The sequence below is a fragment of the Triturus cristatus genome, chromosome 3_2, assembly GCF_964204655.1.
Source record: "Triturus cristatus chromosome 3_2, aTriCri1.1, whole genome shotgun sequence".
Lineage (NCBI taxonomy): Eukaryota > Metazoa > Chordata > Amphibia > Caudata > Salamandridae > Triturus > Triturus cristatus.
The window spans coordinates 380,088,765-380,113,801 of NC_140584.1; the positions used below are offsets into that span (position 1 = coordinate 380,088,765).

A 25,037-nucleotide genomic window follows, 5' to 3' on the forward strand; every position below is an offset into this window, starting at 1 on the left:
GAGAGCCCCCATGGGCTGACTGCTTGTGGGGCACGTGCCAGTCTACAGTCAGTGGTAAAGCTAATGCTGATGCTAGGTCCGAAGCTGGATATGATGGGGCTCGGCGCTTGCTTTGGTCTTGTTGCCGTGCTTGTTGTTGTTGTTCGGGAAGCATAGGAGTTCCTGGATGCCCTGGGGAGCCGGTTTCGAAAGTTTTTCTCTCTCGCTGTGGTAGACATGTCACTTGAGCTCCCTGGCTGTTTGGTACAGAGGTCAAGGGGATCTCCTGGAGCAGCATGCCTCTTGTGCCATGGGGCACAGTGTTGGAGTAAGCCGATTCTCTGTTGAGTTGCTAGGTGCAAGTGAGCTCTTCAGATCCTTAGCGCATTGGTGAGCCTCCTCTTATGACAGTGTGAGAGGAGAAGGCAGCTGCAGGAGTAGCAGAGCGGTCTGCAGGCCTTTGAGGGTGGCATTGCTCGAGTAAAGAACAGATCCTGCATCCTTTAGAAAGCTACATTTTGTGTACATTTTCGGTTTAATTGAGTGAGTTGAGACACTTAGTGATGCTGTGTCTTTTAGTTCCAGGTTTGTTGCAATTAGTGGAGATTCAGCGCTGTGCTGAGCACTATGGCGTGGGTTTTGTCTTCTTCCATTTCTTCCCCCTGGCCTGAGGGGGAATAGCCACCCTGGTTCTCCCGGACCTCCTCTGCAGCCAAGCAGTGGCAGCGCGTGGTGCTGGAGGTTGTTACCTCAGGGGTCCTGGCCTCGGTGCTTACTGCTTGTCAGGACTTTGCGGAACCGGGATTGAGAGGGTGCAGGGGGGTAGACCAGTTTTGGTTTGTGAGGCGCAATCCTTAATGCCCCTTGACGAGTGGCTCTGTAAGACTGTAGCTGTGGGATTGCTGTTGGTGTTCTATGTTCCACCCTGTCTCGGGCCGCACTGTCCTGGGACTATCCTGGCTTCAGTATCAGCTCAGCTGTCGGAATCCGCTGTCAGGGTGGCCAGGCTAACCGGGAGCTGAGACGGCAGCCTGATGGACTGTGTGGCTGGAGTTCAGGACGCTGGGCTCAGGTTTGAAGCTAAAGCTCAGGCTCATAACTAGGGTGGGAGGATTGCAGGAGCGCCGGTGCCCCCTGCTGTTCCTCGCTTCACCCTCTCCCCTGCTGCTCCTCGAAGCTCAGCCAGAGCTGGTGTCTGGAATTATAGGCAGCCGGGCTGGTGTCTGTTATTTGGCCAGCTGATTTAAGCGGGGTTAGGTTTCTCAGCGTGGTGGAGGGGAAAAAGAGGGGACCCAAGCGGGAGCACTCGAGATCGCCGCACCCAGCCTAGCTTGACCGCTTCTTCGGGAGACCCGGGCCGGCTCCTTCTCGGCAGCGGTGAGTAAGCTATGCTCGAGCCCCTTCCCTTGGTGCCGCTACCCTTTCTCTCCTCCTGCGCTTCCTCTCCCCCATCCGACCTCCGTTCAGCTTTCGGGCTCCGCGCTATGGTTCGTATCTCTGCTTCCGTTTCCGGGGTCAGAGCGGCATTTATCCTTTTGAAATCTATATCCGGGGGAGTGTTTGGAAATGAGTTCAGATTCATCTTATTGTTAAAGGCCTGCACAGTAAGGTTCTTAGAATTGGGATGCTTGATGGGAAAGTCCAGGTGACAGTCTACGTTGTCTATCCATCTGCCTGTCGCAGGAAGGCAAGAACATGGTTTCGACCAGGTAGCTGTCACAGTACTGTGAGGGAGACATTAAGTGAAAGTAAGGGGCCAGATGTTACTGGCCCAGGCTGCAGAAGTTCTGGCAAAGCATTCTTTTTATTCTCAATGGAGGGCAGCTGTAATTCTAATATCTTGGTTGTTTTCCAGGCAACTGCTGCAAATGAGGCACTCTCTTCAGTTGGCGGCCCATGTGGAGAGTCAAGCTCTGTGTCTCAGTAGAGTGATCAAGCCCACTGGCATTCTGTAAGTCAAAGAATAAGGTATCATCAGTATAATGGGGTAGCCAGTCTTCCCTTTCACAATCATTATCATCTTTATCAATTTCTTGGGATGCACCCTACTCTGAAACAGGATCAGAGTAAAAACCAAAAAATAATGGCGCTTTTGTTGATATCTGCAATGTGGTAGAGGCACAGGATTAGAGTCAGAATGCATGGGTTGTGCTTTTGTAATCTTAGAGTAGAATATAGATAGAGCTCAAGTAGACGGTTCAGGAGGATCTGACATGGGTGTCCGCATTGTCTGTACAAGAGATGATACGGGCCTGCTAACAAGTCCCAAGAGGATGGATGGCACTTGCAAGGGAACTGCCAGCAGTGACCCAATCAGATGTCCCCACAGTCCTGTGGGGCCCAAAAGCACGCCAGAGGGAGCAGGACACCCACTGTATATTTGCAGCATAGCATGTTTGAAAGTCTCGATTTGCTGCAGGGTTGTCAACAGCCAGGGATACTCGGGGGTGCAACTGAGTGATCGGATATGACACCTCATTGGATTGCGACTTATATCTTGACATCCTCGCACCTTTCTTTGGAGTCAGAGTACCTAGATCGGGTCAATTCCGATTTTTATGATTCTGTTTGGACTCAGACTTTGACTTACTGAAGAACTTCGAACTGAAAGTAAAAAGGGTATGTGACCGGCCTTATAACCAGGAAAGAGAACAGGTGTGGGACTAGGAGCGGAAGTGGGATCTAACCGCAGGCCAGAACAACTTATGTCCTGCGACATACAACTTTGCCTCTTGGTCTTAGATCACCTTTAGGTGCATGAGGGCACACAAATCACTTGCCTTAGAGTCGTATCACAGGCCCAGACACCAAACACTCTCCTCATGTAGGTTCGTGGGCGGAATCTGCTTTCTGCATTCACAACATAGCTTGAAGCCTATCATTTTTGGTGGTGATATTATTCCCTGAGAAACTGTGAAAAAGTTTGTAAGTCGTCCAAAAACCAACACATTCTGGAGCAGAGCTCCTAATCTGTTAAAGAGACAGGAGTGAAAACACAGAAACTGAAAGAGCACATGGGGGCGCTTCTATATGAGGCTCTGCTCCTCCAGTACAGCAAGTACGGCGCACAGAAAACTGCTACAAAATCTCTGGACCCAATCTGGTCCATGGAGACGATATTCCAAGCTGTGGAATCTGCAGTTAGAATTATCCATCAGAAAAATATTTTTAGAAAATCCACTTATTGGCTTATTCAATTTTTGCTTGAGGAGGACATAACTGGTGCAAGATCAAGAACTAGCTGTGAATTAGTGTTCGAGGAAAGTGGCAGAAAAGTTCCTTCCCTTAGGGTTTAAAAAATGTTTGGCACCCAAGATGACATTCCTTCCACTTCCCAGGAGGCTACACATGCAAATAATCATTCAGACAGTATATGAACCAATACTTAGATAGCTGAGTCACTTGAATTAAAAAAAATCTCTAAACACTTTTAAACATAGATAACGGCTTTAAATGTTTTATTTTCTTTAGCTTCACATTTGTGTTCCTTCTATTTTGGTGTTGCCTGGTCGCCAACTGTTAGACCTGGCATCATTGGCATGAGTCTCTCCTCCATTTTTTCTGTTTGCCTCCTCTGTTTACGATGTTTTTGCTGGATTATTGCTTTGGGCACTGTGCCACTGCTGATCAGTGCCACAGTGCAAGTGCTCCCTATGTTAAATTGTACATTGATTGGTGTTACCATGATTGGCTTGGTTGACTTACTGTTCAGACCCTAGTCTAGTGCACTGCGCGTGCCAAGGGCGTGTAAGTTAACTGCTGCTGGTGGGCTTGCAGCACTGGTTGTGCCACCCACAGAAGCAGCGTGCAAAATGTGTCTCAGGCCTGCCACCGCGGCGCCTGCGTGCAGTCCCTGACTGCCATGTCGACTTGGTAAGGAAACCTACTTACCAGTCTCTAAACCTTCCCTTTGCCACATTTCAGACACCTCTATGGTAGGCCCTAGGGCAGGGTGCATTGTTGGTAAAAGGTAGGTCATGCCCTGATGTGTGTGGCATGACCTAATAGTGAATTACAGCCATTTTCGTTTTTCACTATTGAAGGGCTACCTGCCTCCAATAGGCCAGACTGGGCAGACTGATTATTAACTCCATTATAATCTATCTGACTCAGGGAGCATGGTAGCAAGTCGAGTTTAGTATCCCTGAACTCAGAATTTAATAACACACCCTTTAGGCTGGATGGTTTTTAAATTCTATGTTTGAAAATAGCACTTTTAGAAAGTGGCTATTTTCTTGTCCAACTATCTACCGGTCTCTGCTGGTTTGGTGTGTGTGTCAGGGGCTGAGTGGCTCCAGAGGTCTGAGTGAGTCAGTGTGGGGTGAATGGGGCGTTTACACGTAGAGTGAGGGAAGAGTAGCCTGCCCTGCCTGACACAATACTGGCCCCGCCTCCTGCTGGGCGACTGATAGCCCTGCTCCTACCAGTGACAATACTGGCTCCGCCTCCTGCTGGGCGGCTGAGGACTCTGCCCTGCTCAGTGAATAGGCCAGGTGCCTCTGCCTGGCGACACCCACAACAAACCTGAGATGGTGGGAATCGCCCGGCTTGGACAAAGGGAACAAAGGGAAAAAGGGGTATAAGAGAAGGACCCCTGAACCAAGAACTCAGATCACTTCTGACAAGGAAACCTGTACCAAGGACAAGAAGCCTGCTGATCTAAGGACTTGCCTCCCCTTTCTGCCAGAGTGCTGTTTTGCTGTGGAGGAACCTGAAAGCTGCTTCTTTATTTTTGCCAAGGAACAAGGAGAGAGGAACTTGGTGTGTACTCTCTGAACACTTGCTAGGAAATCTCCAAGGACTGGAAGAGTGCCAGTCTCCTGCTGAAGTCACAGGGCCAAAGGACTTCACCATTTGCTGAATTGCTGGAAAGTGTTGTTTCCAGTACACAAGGGGAAATCTGCAGTCTCGACGCCGCCGACGCCGCCGAATCCAGCTCGACACCGTGAGTAACGGCTCCAGTGTCCCGAGCCTTCGACGCCGGCCGCCGGGCCCGATCGACGCCAGCAGCAACGCCAGTGAGCAGTGGGTATCGGCCCCGGCTCCAAGTGACCCCGTCTCGACGCCGGTATCGACGCCAGTGAGGAGTGAGTATCGGCTCTACCTCCAAGCGACCCCGTCCCGACGCCGCTGCTGATCGCATCGACTCGACGCCCTTCTCGACGCCGTGAGCGCTGCTCCGGCCCGACATCCCTCGACGCCGCTGCGGATTGACCCGACTCCGAGGCACGATCGACGCCGACCTCGACGCCGACATCTCGACGCCGTGGATCATCGTTTTCTTCGTTTCTCAAGGTACTGTACTTGTGGGGTCTGTTGCAACTCCAGGCTCGACGTAGCGCTCCTTGCGGTCGACGCCGAACCTTGAGAATCTTGTAGACTCGACGTCGTGTGACTCCCGTGGGGGTTACATTGTTGCCAAAGAACTGTGCAGAAGAATACTTTGCTAAAGAACTATTTGCCAAGAAGAAACCTTACTTGAACTATTATTTTTCCTTCCAAAGAGTATTTATTAAGACTGTGGTATATTTTTGCCGTTATTTGGTCTTGTGCTAAGCCTTATATAAAAATACTATTTTTATAATAACTTCTGTGTCGTGTCCATCTGTAGTGTATTCACTTTATTACTGTATGTGGTCATAAATGCTTAACACACTGCCTCTGAGATAAGCCTGTCTGCTCTGCCAAGCTACCAAGGGGGTAGCAGGGGTTATCTGAGTGTGTAATCCCCTTTCCCTGACTAGAGTTGGTTGGTCCCTATTTGTCAGAAGTGTATATCTCTGCCAACTAGAGACCGCCGGTTCTAACATTGGTGGTCAGCGGTGAGGATTTGAACTTTGCATTTATGACTCATGTGCAGTGATTAGTGTACGCTACATAGTGAAAGCAGACCATAACGCAGCCACAGTCTGTTTGGTAGGATATTCTATTTTTGTTCTCCGCTTTCCTGGAGCTTATTTTTTTAAACACTGCCAGTTTTGACCATGGAGAATGCCGGAGCTGCTACACCTGTGGAGATTGTTGTGGGGGAATTTGATAAGGAGAAGATAGATTCCTACAAGCTAAAGGATCTAAGAGGATTTTGCAAGCAGTTTAAAGTTCCTACCACAGGTCTCAAATTGAGAGGCGACTTCCTCAAAGCGCTGAAGGCCTGGTTAGAGGCCAGAGATCCCTCTGACCCGGTGGTGGTACCGGAAGAGGAAGAAGAAGAGGAAGAGGAAGAGCCCACAGGTGGGCCAGTGTCATCTCCAGGCAGCAGTGTTTCCTCTAAGAGCCTTTCTCCTGAAGAGTTGGAAGACAGGGAGAAGGAGAGGGGGTACAAGTTGGAAATGGCAAAACTCAAATTAGGAGGGCAGTTGGAATTAGAGAATGCAAGAAGCAAGAGAGAAGCTGAAATGGAGAGCAAAAGATTAGATTTTGAGAGAGAGAAATTAGCGTTTGAACGTGAGAAGATGGTGAGGGAGATGGAGCTTAAAACTAAGAGTTTAGAGTTGAATCCCTCTGGTGGCAGCACTCCATCTGTGCCTGCAGAAAGTAGGTTTTATTTTCCTAAAGATGTGATCAAGGATTACAGTAAGAATGAAGATATTAGCCAATGGTTTAAAGCGTATGAGTTAGCATTGTTGGCCCACCGGGTCCCTGAGAAGGATTGGGGAACGGGGTTGTGGAGCCGCTTTACAAACGAGGGGAGAGATACCTTGTTGAGCCTTCCTGCTGAGGATAGGATGTCTTATACTCATATGAAAGACGCTTTAATGCTGAGATATGGCTTAACCCCAGAAAAGTACAGACAAACCTTTAGAGAATGTAAGAAGTTGCCTGGTACTACGTGGGTTGAATATGTGTCTTTTTTCTGCAGAACCATGGATGGTTGGATAAAGGGTAGCAAGGTCGATAGTTATGATGCTCTTTATGATTTGTTTGCTTGGGAGCACTTGTCTAATAACTGTTTTCCAGAGCTACGCCAGCACCTTGTTGACAGCAAGCTATCTAACCCTAGAAAACTTGCTGAGGAGGCGGACCGCTGGGTCAGTACCAGGGTCCACAAGGGTCCAGTGGGAGACTCAGCCAAGGGTGGGCAGGGTCCCCAGCAGAAGAGTGGGGGGGACAGGGGTAAACAGAGGGAGTTTCAGAAAGGGCCCCAAAGTAGTCCCCAAGGGAACCAAGGGAAGGGTTCCCAGCCTCCCCCTGTAAAGAAGCCAGAGGCCCCGACAGGTAAACCTGTTCACAGGGGCCCCATGACCTGCTATGCCTGTAAGCAGGTGGGACACCGTTATTATGATCCCCAGTGTCCCATGAAGGATTCGAATGCACCGCCGCGTGCACCCCCTCGTCAGGTAGCGAGTGTAGCCCTGGGAGGGGAGGAGATGGGTGCCCCCGGTGGGTGGGGTCCCGCAGAAATGTCCCTGGTCTCTTTAGGAGACGTGGAAATGGTCCCTCCAACCCCTCTGCCTAGTAACACTAAGAAATATAGGCAGTGGGTGACCATTAATGGCCATAGGGTGGAAGCTCTCAGAGACACCGGAGCGAGTGTGACAGCTGTCAAGTGTCACTTGGTGTCCAGAGAGCAGGTGGTCCCTCATGCATTCTACCCCGTTGTAGCTGCTGACAACTCACAGAGTAAGTGTGAGGTAGCTCAAGTTCCTTTTGAGTGGGGGGGGGTCTCAGGTACTCTTCAGGTTGCTGTGAGGCCCGCCATGCCTGTTGATTGTCTCTTGGGCAATGATTTGGAGGACTCCCCTTGGGCTAAGGTGGAGAGAAAAGCGCATCTGGGAATGTTGGGTCTGCCTGAGTGGGTGTGTGCGACCACCCGGTCCATGTCAGTCAGTAAGGGTGTTGATGGGGGCCCGGAGCCTGGAAGTATGGCCCAGGTCCCAACCGTGAAGAGAAGAGGCAGGGGGCGCGGGAAACCGTCCCCCATCGTTCCCGCGGTCCAGGAGGGAGCAGACCCTGAGGGGGATGCCCTGGAACCGACAGGAGAACAAGTGGCCGAACTGGGAGACCTGCCCGAGCTGACCCATTGGCAGCAGGATGGGGGTCCCTCCAGGGAGGAATTTTGTGCTGAACAGAAAGTGTGCCCTTCTCTTGTGGGTATGAGGCAGCAGGCCTCAGCCCAAACGACAGGTGATCAGTCAGGATCACATTGGGTCTACTGGGAGAACGATCTCCTGTATAGCGAGCCTAAGGCTGCTGAACCTGGGTCAGCCCGTGTGCTGGTGGTACCCCAGCGCTTCAGAGCCTTCCTACTGGGGTTGGCTCATGACGTTCCGTTAGCTGGACATCTGGGGCAGGACAAGACCTATGACAGGCTTGTCACCCATTTTTATTGGCCTCAGATGAGAAGGGATTCAGATATCCATTGTAGGACCTGTCAAACTTGCCAGGCAAGTGGGAAAAGTGGGCGGAAGCAGAAGGCTCCCCTCCAACCTTTTCCCGTCGTCAGTACCCCCTTTGAGCGAGTGGGAATTGACATTGTGGGGCCACTGGACCCCAAGACAGCCATGGGCAACAGGTTTATCCTGGTCTTGGTGGACCATGCCACCCGGTACCCGGAAGCCATCCCTCTCCGAACAGTGACGGCCCCCGTGGTGGGACGGGCACTGATGGGTGTTTTCTCCCGCATGGGGTTCCCCAGAGAGGTGGTGTCAGACCGGGGCACCAACTTCATTTCGAATTATATGAAGTCTCTGTGGAAGGAGTGTGGGGTAACCTACAAGTTTACCACTCCTTACCACCCTCAAGGTAATGGGCTGGTTGAGAGATTCAACCGGACCCTAAAAGGCATGATCATGGGTCTTGAAGAACCAATGAGGCGTAAATGGGACGTCCTCTTGCCCTGCCTGCTGTTTGCTTACCGTGAGGTGCCACAGAAGTCTCTAGGGTTCAGCCCCTTTGAGCTTTTGTATGGTCACCCGGTAAGAGGACCTTTGAGTCTGGTCAAAGAAGGCTGGGAGCAATCTCCCAGGAAACCTCCCCAGGATGTATATAGTTACATGCTGGCCTTTAGGAACCAGACTCGGCGCTTCAGAGATCTTGCTCAGGCAAATCTGGAGGCCAGCCAGGAAGAGATGAAGCGGTGGTACGATCAGAATGCCACTCTGGTTGAGCTTCAACCTGGTCAGAAAGTTTGGGTCATGGCCCCTGTGGAACCTTGTGCGCTCAAGGACAGGTGGACTGGACCATTTGAGGTTGTGGAGAAAAAGAGCGATGTCACCTACTTGGTGGACTTGAAATCTCCCAGGAACCCCTTAAGGGTCCTGCATGTCAACCGGTTAAAGCCCCACTTAGAAAGGTCCGAAGTGGGCATGCTCCTTGCCACAGATGCTGGGATGGAGGAGGAGAGTGAGCCTCTTCCTGACCTCCTGTGTGCAAAAGAAAAAGATGGGTCAGTGGATGGTGTTGTCCTCTCTGACACACTGACCCCTGAGCAGCAGCAAGATTGTCGCCATCTGTTGGTACAATTCCCTGATCTGTTCTCCTTGATCCCTGGTGTCACTCAGTGGTGTGTCCATGATGTGGACACTGGGGACAGCACTCCTGTGAGGCACAAGGCCTACAGGGTGACTGACAAGGTCAGAGCATACATCAAGGAAGAGGTCTCCAAGATGTTTGCCTTAGGGGTGGTTGAGTCCTCTAGCAGTCCTTGGGCCAGCCCAGTGGTCTTGGTCCCAAAGGCTGCAGCGCCTGGTGCTTCACCAGAACTTCGGTTCTGTGTGGATTACCGAGGACTCAATTCGGTCACCAAGACTGACGCGCACCCCATCCCCAGAGCTGATGAGCTCATCGATCGGTTGGGGGCTGCCCGGTACCTTAGTACGTTTGATCTAACGTCTGGGTACTGGCAGATCGCCTTGACTGATGGGGCAAAAGAGAGGTCTGCATTCTCCACACCAGATGGGCACTACCAGTTCCGTGTGATGCCCTTTGGGATGAAGAATGCCCCTGCCACATTCCAGAGGTTGGGTAACCAGGTATTGGCCGGGCTGGAAGATTTCAGCGCCGCCTACCTGGACGATATAGCAGTGTTCAGCGCCAGCTGGGAGGAACACTTGCGCCACCTCCAGGAAGTGTTGTTGGCCCTGCGCAGAGCAGGCCTCACAATCAAGGCTAGTAAGTGCCAGATTGGGCAGGGTTCAGTGGTGTACTTGGGGCACCAAGTAGGGAGCGGCAAGGTGGCCCCCCTGCAACCCAAGATAGACACCATCCTGGCTTGGGAACCGCCCAAAACCCAGACTCAGGTGAGAGCCTTCTTGGGTCTCACGGGTTACTACAGGAGGTTTGTCAAGGGGTATGGCAACATTGTGCACCCCTTGACCTCGCTGACTTCCAGGAAGCAGCCAAGACTTGTGATCTGGACTGACGCCTGTCAGAAAGCCTTTGACACCCTGAAAACTGCAATGTGTACAGCACCGGTCCTCCAGGCACCCGACTTTTCAAAAGAATTCATTGTCCAGACAGACGCTTCAGAGCATGGTGTGGGGGCTGTTCTAGCACAGATGAATGAGGAGGGCCGAGACTTACCTGTAGCCTTCATCAGCCGGAGGTTACTTCCCAGGGAACAAAGGTGGAGTGCGATAGAGCGTGAGGCATTTGCTGTGGTCTGGGCGCTGAAGAAGCTAAGACCCTACTTGTTTGGGTCTCACTTCCGGGTTCAGACGGACCACAGGCCCCTCAGATGGTTAATGCAGATGAGGGGTGAGAACCCAAAGCTGTTGAGGTGGTCCATTTCCCTACAGGGGATGGACTTTACGGTGGAACACCGCCCTGGTACAGATCACGCCAATGCTGATGGTCTGTCCAGATTTTTCCGCCTTAGTGATGAGGACTCCCTGGGTGAAGGGTAGTTCTCCCCACATTTCAGCTGGAGGGGACACGTGTTAGACCTGGCATCATTGGCATGAGTCTCTCCTCCATTTTTTCTGTTTGCCTCCTCTGTTTACGATGTTTTTGCTGGATTATTGCTTTGGGCACTGTGCCACTGCTGATCAGTGCCACAGTGCAAGTGCTCCCTATGTTAAATTGTACATTGATTGGTGTTACCATGATTGGCTTGGTTGACTTACTGTTCAGACCCTAGTCTAGTGCACTGCGCGTGCCAAGGGCGTGTAAGTTAACTGCTGCTGGTGGGCTTGCAGCACTGGTTGTGCCACCCACAGAAGCAGCGTGCAAAATGTGTCTCAGGCCTGCCACCGCGGCGCCTGCGTGCAGTCCCTGACTGCCATGTCGACTTGGTAAGGAAACCTACTTACCAGTCTCTAAACCTTCCCTTTGCCACATTTCAGACACCTCTATGGTAGGCCCTAGGGCAGGGTGCATTGTTGGTAAAAGGTAGGTCATGCCCTGATGTGTGTGGCATGACCTAATAGTGAATTACAGCCATTTTCGTTTTTCACTATTGAAGGGCTACCTGCCTCCAATAGGCCAGACTGGGCAGACTGATTATTAACTCCATTATAATCTATCTGACTCAGGGAGCATGGTAGCAAGTCGAGTTTAGTATCCCTGAACTCAGAATTTAATAACACACCCTTTAGGCTGGATGGTTTTTAAATTCTATGTTTGAAAATAGCACTTTTAGAAAGTGGCTATTTTCTTGTCCAACTATCTACCGGTCTCTGCTGGTTTGGTGTGTGTGTCAGGGGCTGAGTGGCTCCAGAGGTCTGAGTGAGTCAGTGTGGGGTGAATGGGGCGTTTACACGTAGAGTGAGGGAAGAGTAGCCTGCCCTGCCTGACACAATACTGGCCCCGCCTCCTGCTGGGCGACTGATAGCCCTGCTCCTACCAGTGACAATACTGGCTCCGCCTCCTGCTGGGCGGCTGAGGACTCTGCCCTGCTCAGTGAATAGGCCAGGTGCCTCTGCCTGGCGACACCCACAACAAACCTGAGATGGTGGGAATCGCCCGGCTTGGACAAAGGGAACAAAGGGAAAAAGGGGTATAAGAGAAGGACCCCTGAACCAAGAACTCAGATCACTTCTGACAAGGAAACCTGTACCAAGGACAAGAAGCCTGCTGATCTAAGGACTTGCCTCCCCTTTCTGCCAGAGTGCTGTTTTGCTGTGGAGGAACCTGAAAGCTGCTTCTTTATTTTTGCCAAGGAACAAGGAGAGAGGAACTTGGTGTGTACTCTCTGAACACTTGCTAGGAAATCTCCAAGGACTGGAAGAGTGCCAGTCTCCTGCTGAAGTCACAGGGCCAAAGGACTTCACCATTTGCTGAATTGCTGGAAAGTGTTGTTTCCAGTACACAAGGGGAAATCTGCAGTCTCGACGCCGCCGACGCCGCCGAATCCAGCTCGACACCGTGAGTAACGGCTCCAGTGTCCCGAGCCTTCGACGCCGGCCGCCGGGCCCGATCGACGCCAGCAGCAACGCCAGTGAGCAGTGGGTATCGGCCCCGGCTCCAAGTGACCCCGTCTCGACGCCGGTATCGACGCCAGTGAGGAGTGAGTATCGGCTCTACCTCCAAGCGACCCCGTCCCGACGCCGCTGCTGATCGCATCGACTCGACGCCCTTCTCGACGCCGTGAGCGCTGCTCCGGCCCGACATCCCTCGACGCCGCTGCGGATTGACCCGACTCCGAGGCACGATCGACGCCGACCTCGACGCCGACATCTCGACGCCGTGGATCATCGTTTTCTTCGTTTCTCAAGGTACTGTACTTGTGGGGTCTGTTGCAACTCCAGGCTCGACGTAGCGCTCCTTGCGGTCGACGCCGAACCTTGAGAATCTTGTAGACTCGACGTCGTGTGACTCCCGTGGGGGTTACATTGTTGCCAAAGAACTGTGCAGAAGAATACTTTGCTAAAGAACTATTTGCCAAGAAGAAACCTTACTTGAACTATTATTTTTCCTTCCAAAGAGTATTTATTAAGACTGTGGTATATTTTTGCCGTTATTTGGTCTTGTGCTAAGCCTTATATAAAAATACTATTTTTATAATAACTTCTGTGTCGTGTCCATCTGTAGTGTATTCACTTTATTACTGTATGTGGTCATAAATGCTTAACACACTGCCTCTGAGATAAGCCTGTCTGCTCTGCCAAGCTACCAAGGGGGTAGCAGGGGTTATCTGAGTGTGTAATCCCCTTTCCCTGACTAGAGTTGGTTGGTCCCTATTTGTCAGAAGTGTATATCTCTGCCAACTAGAGACCGCCGGTTCTAACACCAACGTTCTAGGTTTTAGCTTGTTTTGTTAATCTTACACCAGACACTATTTTAATTCTTTTTAAGCTTTTAAATTGTACCCTTTATTTTAGCTCATCTTTTTTTCCCAGTAGTTGTGTTCTGTGGAGAAGTCCACAGACTCAGTCATTGGTTGGTGCCAGTCTAGCTTTTGTTTGGCCAACCTTGCTCTTTTTTTCCCCATTTCACAGACTACTGCTGCCTCGGTGATGAGCACCATCCACTCCTCTCCTTAGTCTAAATTAAGGGTAGTCGGTTGTGCAGATTTGCCACTGGGAAGCCTGTCTGCGATCATCTGCGCACTGTTTGGGCACAGGTAGTGCTTAATTTGAGCCAGTGGTTTCCGGTGCTTATTTGCCAGCACCGTGGCTTATTACAGTCTACCACATGGTGTCCTCGTCCACCTAATTTAGGTATGAGCACAACAACAGCTGTTTATTAAACTAATTTTTCAGTTACAATGACTTATACCTGCCTCCCAAGCCATTCAAATAGCTTTAGGGGCCTGGAATAGTATGAATTGTCACACTTATAGGAGTGTGAGAGTTAGTTGTGTTGGCACTGTTATTGGCAGCGCTGGCAGGGGCAAGCTGTAGTATTCTCCTGACGAGGGCCCTGGCACTAATTTGTTTTTGCAAATTAAGCACTGGGCACAGGATGCTGACCATCATGAAGTAAACCGCAGCTCTATAAAAAATACAATTTCCTTCTTAGCCTCTGTTCTTTTTCATCACTAATGCCTTGATTTTGAGAACACCTTATTGTGCTAACTTTGGTTCCTGCTCACCTTTGGCTTGGACTGACCACACCCCTATTTCTTCCTACCTCTAAGAAACACATCCCCAGTCACGTTAAAGTAAGCATCGTTGAACACAACCAAATAGACAGCCTTGTGTGCTCCCACAACCAAATACCTTCATCCCTCCACTCCCCTCTGTGCTTAATGTTGCTCTCTTACACATGCTTCTCACCATCATGTGCAGACTTTTTCTCTTAATTTTGCGCTTTCGCACTGGAAAAAAAAAAAATCTTTTTTTTAAATTTACAGATCAAATCTGGCCTGCCATCTTGGATAAGTAAATTAAAAAAATCAAAAGCAAATTGTGCCTGCGTCATTACGCTGGTGTGCACATGCTGTGATGCATGTGTGCCAGCAGAATGAAGCGACCACCACCAGTATTCAAGTCCTCGAGCATTTTGTCTACATTTTTTTGTTTATGCTGCACAGCATCAGGGAAAAAGCATATTTTACTTGACAACACACAGCATTGCCAAAAGGCCCTGGCAATGTCACTATGTCTCAACAGCAAGACCTATTGGATTTGCAAATGCTGGTTTCATTACGAAAATAGATGCTGTAACAGGAAAACAACGCATAAAGCAAAAAAATAAAGCCCTCTGCAAGTTCAGCCTCCTTTGAGATGGCCTTGTTTAAAAACATGGAGCCTCCAACTTACAAACCTAAACACTAAATAAAATGTGTCCAAGTAACTCCCTATAGTGGGCAAAAAGTCACACGATCATGTGGATGTGTATATCAGTTTAATTATGCATAGCAAACTCACAATACATGAAACAGAAGGCCCAGGAGCCTTCTGTTTCATGTATTTCCATTTCAATAACAAACACCATACATTACAATAAACGACAATACAACATTTAACCCCTTCCATGCTGCGCAAATTCCGCCGCTGTGCTGACGGAATCTTGCGCGGGCGTGGTCATGACGGAACGGTTCCGTCATGAGCACAGCTCAACCGTGGCTCATGACGGAACCGTTCCGTCATGAGCACCGAAGGGGTTAAAGGGCTGAGGATGTGGTCATATCGGCTCAGTGTGAGAAAAAGAGACAACTAAAGATACCACATTCTCCTTTTCCTTGGCAGAAATAATAATGCAAACGATAACCAAAATAAGAAATCAAAAAATAATACAGGTAAGTGTAGAAAATGTGTAGCAACAACATCTGCAGAATTACAAGCACTGCAAAATAAATACAGTAGTACAATCAGTTGAACTCAACAATCTTTTGGGACTTCTTTTGACAAAGTGACTTCTGTGGATTTCCATCTGTTTCAAATTTATGAACCGCCTTTCCATAGTATTGAACTGCTGACTAACTTTTCTTTTAATGAATCTATAGTTACAACAACTTTTTCGTCTGCTGATTGAATTTAACACATTTGGCTTCACGTAACATGTTCCACCACAGTCCACCTATCTGGTACACAGAATTGCCCCCAACTTCTACAACATGATCTGGGTGCCTGAACTTTGAAGCCCCTTTTCTAAGCAACAGAGAATACTTTACCAAAAACCCAATCCTCTACACAAACACTTGATAGGACTTTTTTATTTTTTTATTTTGCAATTTCTTGTACACATTCAACGGTTTGTTGCCACAGCACTTCAACTTGCTCCTAGAAGTATCATCATACTCTTGGTCTAGCACCATCACCATATAAAATATACTTAGGACTTTAAAAGGAACGTTCCCAGTCACTGAATGCAGAGAGGTCCGGTAGAACCAAATTAAATCTCTAATGGCATTTACATAATTGACACCTTATCGTCATGCTCTGTGAATACACTACCACACTTTATCATTGGCTTGAAGGTCGTACAAGAGTGTGCACAAATGTTTGATATCACAATCATCTAGAAAACTCATAACAAATTAGGTGAATTGAACGCCATTATCAGTCAGAATTTCCCTTGGAGTATCTTCTCTTACGAAAATGTCTCTAAAAATACTGATGATATTCATTGTCATAGGTTCAGACACACTCTTGACCTCTACTCATGAAGAAAGATGATCAATGTCCACTATAAAATACCTCATGTTGTTGGATAACCCTGGAAATAGGCTCAACAAATTAACATCCACTGTCTGCCAAGCTTTGCCATTACACAGGTTGTGCTACAGGTTTGAACCTAAGGAAGTATTTATATAACACATTACACTGTACATAAATATGCACCAACGCCTCAACTTCTAAATCTACACCATGCCACCAAACATTACTTCTTACCCTATGCTTAGTGGCACTCATACCCTGCACAGGCTGTTTCAAGAATTCTTCATCTTCACTCAGGAGAAATCAACTTATCTTCTTTCACCAATACACCACGTTTTAAATAAATATCATGAGAAACTCTGGAATATGGTTGAAGATCATGCTTCAACTACTTTTCTTTTGGCTGCCCTAAAGAAACCAAATTCAGCACATCCTTCAAAGTTGGATCATATTTCATCCTGATGATCTAATCACTCGTCACCACAAATGGCTTTATCTTCGACAATTGCAATAATACCTTCTGCTGTATCATTCTAAACAAGAACCTGCTGTGTCAACAATTACAGGTGGACGTGATAAGAAATCTGCTTTTACGTTCTTACTAACTGCAATGTACTGTACCTTAGAATGAAACTCTACAAGCTTAGTAAATAGTCCTGCTAATCTGCAGATAGATCTCTTAATTTTAATTGCTACAAAGTATACTAGTGGTTTATGGTCTGTTTTCAAGCAAAACACTTCACATAAGACAGGTTTTTCCACACCCATGCATTTCTTTTTATATAACAGATTAGCATGTTTCTACTCCCTTTAAACTTTTGGATGCAAAACCAGTTGTAACTTCCTTTTCACCATCCAACTGAGACAGTACACCCCCAATGCTAATTTACACTTGTGTCCAGTTACTGTGGTTTCACAATCTTCTACATAAGCTTGTAGAGCAGAAACTGATAGTATACACAGTTTAACCAAACTTAAATTATCCTGGCACACAGATGACCAAATACATTTGATGTTCTTCAGTAAATTCCTATAACACTGTCAGATCAGAAATTGTTTTTATGGATTTAAAAAAAATTTCACATAAACAAAGGCATGATTTCAACAGGTCACTCCTTTAGGACATGGGTTTTTCAGGATCGCATCAACCAAGCCAGGTTTAGGCTTAACTCCTTCATCCGACAACACATACCCAAGGAATTCAATTTAATGGACACAACAATTACACTTTTTTCTCTAAAAGGACCACCACAATCTTGCAACACTGTTAAAACCTTATTTAAAATCTCTTCGTGCTCAGGAAAAAAACAAGGATGTCATCCTGAAATATAATACTTTTTATGCCCTTCAGAACTCGTCATTATTATCTGAAACACAGAGGCTGCTGAGGCCAGACCAAATATACAGCAAATTTTGGAGTATATCATCAGGTATGATAATTGCAGTGAAGTGACACAAATCTTTGGCCAATCCCACCTGATCATACACCACCCTCAAATCGAACATAGAAAACCATTCGGCCTGACCTACAGCTGTGATCAAATCTTCTATGCAAGGAAATGGGACTTTTCAAACCAAATGGAATTATTATGTCCACATAAATCAATGCAGTGGCGCAACTCACCTGAAAGTTTTCTAGCCAGCACAGCAGGAGATAACCAAAGGGTGGCATCCATAGGTTCAATTAAGTGATAATTCTGCATGTCTTGACGATTATAGACAACTCGTCCCTTACGCTATGGCATATGCAACCAGCTCCAGCAGCGATTGGAAGTGATCTGTTGCTCCTCCTGCACGGTAAGTCATGTGCTACCAAATGGGGTGGGGGATAAAATTTGATTCCGATGCTCCCAACTAGGGTTCTGGTGTTTTGGCAATGCACCACGGCATCGTCCTAGTTCACGGTGGCACACCAAGCCGAATCCTCAAAGCTTCACGGTGACATACGGGTCACGGCTCACAGTTCTCAGGCAACAACCCGATCCTTGCAACAACTTGGGCATCTCTAGCCTCTCCTAGCATACGTGGATGAAGTAACTACCGGCCAAAGCGCTTTCCCTTACCACACAGTACGCATGACGGCGGCCCCTCTTAGCATACGGGATCGCAGCAAGGCTCCACACAGGCATTAGCCCTTCCTATCCAGCACACCTTACACGGCAGCCCCTCCAGGCATGTGGTGTCACTGCACATGCTTTTCTAGCTCCACATGGCACTCCGCTCACAGCTATATTCATTGAATCCCTCATCTGAAATAAGGGGTCACTGGCTTGAATTTGCACACTGGCAACAACCTGATCGATGCAGCAGCCATCTCCTCACACCACAAGTCCACTTAGCTGGGACCCTGCTCCCTTCAGTGCTCTCCTCTTCCTCACAGGGCACACTGGTCTTGGCAAACAGGCCGGTGCTCCATAGCAGGTGGTCTTGGCTTCCATGGGTGATGTCCCCTCACCCAGCATGGGGGACTAGCAGGCCTTGGACCACTGCCCTGTTCACAGGCAGAAGTCTTGCAGTGCTTTCCCTCCTCACACAGCCCCCGTCTGCTGCTTGGCGAATGACAATTTTTGGGGGGTTAACCTCGGCTTCTTATAGTCCATTTCCAGATAACTTATGATTCATGATCTGGGTCTTTGAAGTTTTTTGCTGGGGTTCTGTTGTTTTTGAAGTGTGCTCATTTCTTCTCTCTTGTTCCTCTCGAAAGGCTGTCTGTCACAGCAGAATTTACTCCGAAACGGATGGTCCCATAAAACAGGCCTTGGCAGTGACTAGAATTCACACCTGGATGTTAGCCAGTGATATGTGCATCAAAAGGTTAATCCTGGGCTCCCAGCACTCCTCTTTATGATTCACTTATCAGCTCCCTCTCCTACCCGAGATGGGTCCAGGCCCCTTCTCTTCTGATCTCTCACTGAATCAAAGATCACCCTTTAAAGTGTACAGGAGGAGTCTCTCCCTTCTCCAGTGTGTTCCACCCAGCTCACAGGAACGCAGTAATACACAACTCTTTCTTGTGTGTGAATGTATGTGTGTGTGGGGGGGGGGGGTGGATTTCTCTACTTCTCATGCCTTCACCAGACAGGTCTCAGTTTCCCAAAATGGAAACCCAGGGCCCTCCATGTAATGTACCCTTGCAGGCCCACTAGCAATCAGGTTACATACACAACACACATACTGTCCAGTAGTCACCTACATGTACAGTGCCACCTCAGTGCAATATGCATTTAGCACACACAATCACTCTGGGTGCATTGCTCAATACTGTATCCTTTCTGTATTGCGCCCTGGTGTGCTACATGCAAACACACCCATTGCTAGTACACATATTCCCTGATAACACATTGCACAACACTTCACCCTTCGTGTATTTTACTTTTTGCAAGCACACACACACCCAGTACATGCTGTCATTGCGCATTCACTGCACAGCACTACAGCTCTCATGTAATGTATTCCTCCCTGGTATACATACACCCAGCACACGCACTCACCATGCATGCAATGCACAGCACTGCTCTATTCTTGTTTGGTACCCTTCCCAGGCACACATGATTCCAGCACGGTCACCACTCTTGCACTGTGCAGCACTCTACATCTAACTGATCTAGGCAAAGGAGGAATTAAGCACACAGCAGCGGAACTTTAAAAAGGTGAGAGAGCCGGTAATCCTCACTCCAGTGAAACAGATTAAAAAGGCCCTGTTCACTCATACAGATCACTACATGGTATGCTTCTGCCACCACGCTCATGCTGGCGAAGGCAGTAGCCTTCCATCACAATGAGATTAGTGCTTTGGGCGGCCCTTCCGGTCAAACCAGAACTGACTCTGTGAGACAGGTCTAAGTCATGTCACACACACCTGATCCATGCTTGCCTATGACAACAAAAATGAGCATTAGGGATCTAGACAACAACACAGTTGGGCACTCGGGGCAGGAGAACACATTCATTTAAATGCAGAGGGCTTTTCCATCCAACAGTGTTCAACAACATTTTGACCCTCTAGACCTAAAATAACAGAATAATACATTTACTGGTCTATCAGGTTTGATTTTTGGACCAGCAGTCGCCTCGAGGTAAACATTAAAAGAAGAAATACAGTAGCACCAGCTGGCCCTTGAAAGAAGGGCACAGGAGGAGTACCCTGCTTGCTTAAATGACCAGAAGAAAAAAAAACACAAGCGGTAAAAATGTATGTAATGAAAGTGAGTAACAAAACACGATATAGGAAGGATATTACACTGACAAGAATATATACAGCCCCAAAGTACCCAACGTAACTGCTGGCGTGAGATAAATAGCATCATTACATTTTCACGTTGCTTTTGTCATTCGCAAGTGACAGTATTCTTCTAAAGTGAGCGCATCGCCGAAAACATGCACAAAGTATCATATGACGTTAGTTCCAGTGTTTAGAAATCGTGCCAATCACTGCTGTCATTACATTAAAATCCACTTCAAGGTAACGTTTTACAGATTGGCTCTAAACTAAGTACCAATCCAGTAAAAAGCTAAATTTCCAAACCATCCAGCAGATGGCACTGTTGTACTTCGAGTAAGCTTGAGCCCAGAAGATGAAACAAACTTCTGTTCCATGCCTATAGAGATGTGTGGATGCGAAGAAGACGGCACACTAGTAAGAGTAACCAGTTTTATTTGAAATCATTACAGTTCGCGTGTAGCAGGAGTTCCGGGGAATCCAGAAGTGCAAGAGGCAGAACCGTAGCAGTTACACGTGACGTCTCTGTCTGGGAGGGCGCGCGTCAAAGGCTGTGCGCGTGAAATGGATCACTTGTAAGATTCCTGTGCGAGTAAGCAGGGATAAAATAGATGGCGGTCACGCAAAGAGGCAATTAAAATCTCTGAAACCTCAAAACAGAGACAAGCCGCCAATTATTTAATCTCTCTGTAATCCACCATGGCAAAACAAAAAGAAAAGTTCAAAACCAGCAGCAATTCTGGGCCCTTAAAAACATAATTACTGTAAACAAAATTACGAAGAGAAGTTGGTTAAAACCACACGACAGAAAACCCGCAAGACAGATTTTTTTTTAAAAAAAACAGTCCTCAGCTCTTGTTCTTTATTTTGCCAGCAATTCTCGCAAGTCGACTCTAAAAGATAAAAAACAAAAAAATTATTTAAAAAAACTTACAAGGCAGTTTAAAAAGAAAACTGTGCATCCCACAATATTTTTTAACTCTTTTGTTGCATTATAGACGCGTTCCGATTCATATTTAAATAAGAGTTCTGCATAGTGTCAAAGATGTTCACCAAGACCACGAAGTTCTACTGAGGTGGAGGGTAGCATGTAGTTCATTTATACTTTTACAACTGTCAGCAGCTCAACTCTGAAAAGATGGCTGGTGGACTTGTTAACAAACAACTAACTATAACAATGAACAAGCATGTTACCAGGTAGGGACATGTCAGTTCTTGGGCATTTTATTTTTTCTCAGAGCAAAAGCAAAGCAGTAGTCAAATACACATGCAAGGGTATACTGTAAAAGTATCACATTCTAAGAAAAACTTAACTCGTGTTGCCTGACTTCTTAAAGAGCAAAGCATTCATTGCTGTGAATGACTAACTAGAAGCAAATGTCAAGTTACTTTCATTTATGCTCTTTCTAGTGGATACTGTAACAGCAGATTCCACACTTTTTGAATTCCCTCAGGCATCAGACAGGCTACGGAAACGTGTCAGAAATAGTTTACTCGTGCTGTAATTGGTGACACTGGACTCCATGCAAGCCCCATCCTGCCTCTGAGCTGTATATAAGCACATCTGTATCCTGACGTCAACCATGCATCCCACTTCCATTAATAGTACAGTGTCAGTTACAGATTGAGGACCATGACAGTGTGAAGACTAACGTCAAACCTTGTTTACAACTAAAAGTCCACTCTACAGCATGGAGAGGAGGGATAGTGGTGATAAATCTGTGGCCAGAGAAAGTATCCATAAGAAATAGCAATACTAAAAGTTATCTTGTCCTGAAGTATACATCTAACTGAAGATTCCTAACCTTTCGAATAGTGTCAGAGCAGTAGCCTGTGGACTTCACTACACAGAAATCGTGCAGGATCAAGAGTCCAGAATGTATTTTCCTGCAGAACCGAGAGTCGATTATACAGTGCCAGTGAATGGATGCTCACAGAGCAGGATGGCAAAAAGTCCAGCACTGAAGAACAAGTTACTTACCTTCAGTAACGCTTTTTCTGGTGGATACAGTATCTGCCTGTGGATTCCTCACCTTGTGAATATCCCCTGCGCCAGCATTCCACGGAACTTTTTTCCCCAGCTCTCTACGCAGACGTGGACGACGTCACAATGCATCAACTCCGCTCGCGACTCCGTATGACGTCACCGGAGCCATAAGAGAGCCACGCCGGCGTGATGACGTCAGTTCCACCCATTTTTTCCCTGCCCCCGAGGCGCACAGGTGGACCAACGACAAATTCAAAGTATACACAGTATGCAATATACAATCAAATATACATAGTACATTAACAAAAGGAAAGCTAAATCAAACAAGCATTTCCTACCAATGAACCAGAAAGTATAACAACATCTCAAACAAGACAACTTATAAGGTATACAATGGTGGACAACGGGGAGGCGGGTGGGCCAGTGAGGAATCCACAGACAGATACTATATCAACCAAAAAAAGCGTGACCGAAGGTAAGTAACTTGTTCTTCTGATGGATACATCTGCCAGTGGATTCCTCACCTTGTGAATAGATTCCCACAGCAGTCCCCACTCCCGGAGGAGGGTGTCCACCTTCCTATACCAGAAAGTCTTGCACGACAGAGCGAGCGAAGTGGCCCTCCCTCCTCATCTCAGAGTCCAAGCAATAATGCTTTGCGAAAGTATGGAGGGAGGCCCAAGTCGCGGCTTTACAAATATCTGCCACAGGAACACCCCTGGCCAAAGCAGATGTAGAAGATTTAGCTCTAGTTGAATGAGCCCTAATACCCTCAGGAGGAACCTTACCAGCCAGGGCATAGCAGATCTTGATGGCAAGGATGATCCATCTCGACAACGTGCGCTTGTGCACCGCTCTTCCTTTGGAATGACCAACATAACCCACAAAGAGCTGATCGTCCAGACGAAAATCCTTCGTTCTGTCCAAGTAAAAGCTTACAGCTCTCTTTGGGTCCAGGCGATGAAGTCTTTCCTCCTCTTTGGAGGGATGAGGAGGAGGATAAAAAACAGGGAGAGTAATAGACTGCCCCAAATGAAACGGAGTAACTACTTTGGGCAGGAAAGCAGCCCTGGTCCTAAGTACCATCCTTTCAGCATGTAATGTTAGAAAAGGGGGTTTAGAACTAAGAGCTTGAAGCTTACTCACCCTCCTTGCCGAGGTTATGGCTACAAGAAAAACCGTCTTAAAGGACAACAGCCTCAGAGGACAACTATGAAGAGCCTCAAACGGGGACCCCATCAGAAAAGTTAAAACAAGATTAAGGTCCCACTGTGGCATTACAAAAGGAGTAGGAGGAACCTTGTTTGTAAGGCCCTTGATAAACCTTAGTACAATCGGAGACTTAAATAATGACGATTGATCAGGAAGGCATAGAAAAGCCGATAAGGCCGATAGATAGCCCTTGACCATGGCCACAGCACAGCCCTGCTGAGCCAGGGAAAGAGCAAACTGAAGCACATCAGAAAGATGGGCTTTTAAAAGGTCAATGGATCTCTCTCCACACCACTTAACAAACTTGGACCACCTGTAGGAGTAAATGGACTTGGTGGAGTGTGGCCTGGCCGATAAAATAACATCCACCACATCAGGCGGGAGAGAGAAGGAATTCAGGTAGCCCCGTTCAATCTCCAGGCATGAAGGTGTAAGCTCTGGAGTTGGGGTTGTAGAAACTGCCCCTCCGACTGCGAGAGGAGGTCTGCCCTCAGAGGGAGACGGAGCGGAGGGCACGAGGAGAGGTGGAGAAGATCTGTATACCACACCCTTCTTGGCCAATCCGGGGCGACCAAAATAACTTGGGCCCGGTCTTGGCGAATCTTCCTCAGAACCCGAGGAATCAAGGGTAGGGGAGGAAACGCATAAAGGAGTTGTGAGCCCCAACGCAACTGAAACGTGTCCCGCAACAACCCCTGCATCGGATACTGGAGACTGCAAAATGACGGGCAGTGCGCGTTCTCGCGGGTGGCGAACAGGTCCACCCGAGGGGTTCCCCACGTCCTAAAGACGTAACGAACCACCTCCGGATGGAGCCTCCACTCGTGGTCGGCGGAGAACTGCCGACTGAGACTGTCCACACGTACGTTCAGCACCCCGGCCAGATGATTTGCCATCAGACAAATCCGATGGTCCTGAGTCAAGGACCATAGAAGCAGAGCCTCTCTGCAGAGACCATGCAACCCCACTCCTCCCTGCTTGTTGACATACCACATTGCGGTAGTGTTGTCCGTCAGGACTTGAACCAACTGACCGCGAAGGGAAGGGAGGAAGGCTTTGAGTGCCAACCAAATCGCCCGCAATTCCAGACGGTTGATGTGAAGCAACCTTTCCTCTGGAGACCAAAGACCCTTGATCTCCAGATCCCCCAGATGCGCACCCCACCCTAAAGTGGATGCATCCGTTATCACTGTGGCCACCGATGGAGGTAGATGGAAGGGCTTTCCTTGGGACAGATTGCCCTCCACGCTCCACCAAGATAGATTCGCTGCAGCTTCTCTGGAGATCCTGATCGACTCCCTGAGATCTCCGTTGTGCTGATACCACTGCCTGCGGAGGCACCACTGGAGTGCCCTCATGTGCCAGCCTGCATGGTTGACCAACAGAATGCCAGAGGCGAACAGACCGAGCAGGCGAAGGACCTTCAGAACTGGAACAACCGCTCCACAGTGGAATAAAGGGACCATCTCCTGAATGTCGAGAAATCTTTGAGGAGGAGGAAATGCTCGACACACAGTAGTGTCCAGTACTGCCCCTATGAACAGGTTGCGTTGAGAGGGCACCAGGTGAGATTTAGGCACATTGATCGAAAAACCCAAGTCGTATAACAGTCGAGATGTTACCTGCAGATGATGTTGCACCATCTCTGGGGACTCTG

The 25,037-nt window shown here is 48.1% G+C and overlaps 1 protein-coding gene across 4 annotated transcripts in view; it reads right to left on the minus strand.

The window, feature by feature from the left end:
* Positions 1-20,142: 20,142 nt before the first annotated feature.
* CDCA8 (cell division cycle associated 8) overlaps positions 20,143-25,037 on the minus strand; it is a 184,904-nt gene continuing 180,009 nt past the window's right edge. For 3 of the 4 annotated variants that reach the window (XM_085647898.1, XM_085647899.1, XM_085647897.1), the window contains exon 11: positions 20,600-21,074. In XM_085647898.1, the coding sequence (XP_085504024.1) occupies positions 21,030-21,074 (45 nt within the window). In that variant the 3' untranslated portion in view covers positions 20,600-21,029. Of the gene's footprint in view, positions 21,075-25,037 lie in introns of all 4 variants that reach the window. The other variant, XM_085647896.1, reaches the window with a different exon arrangement.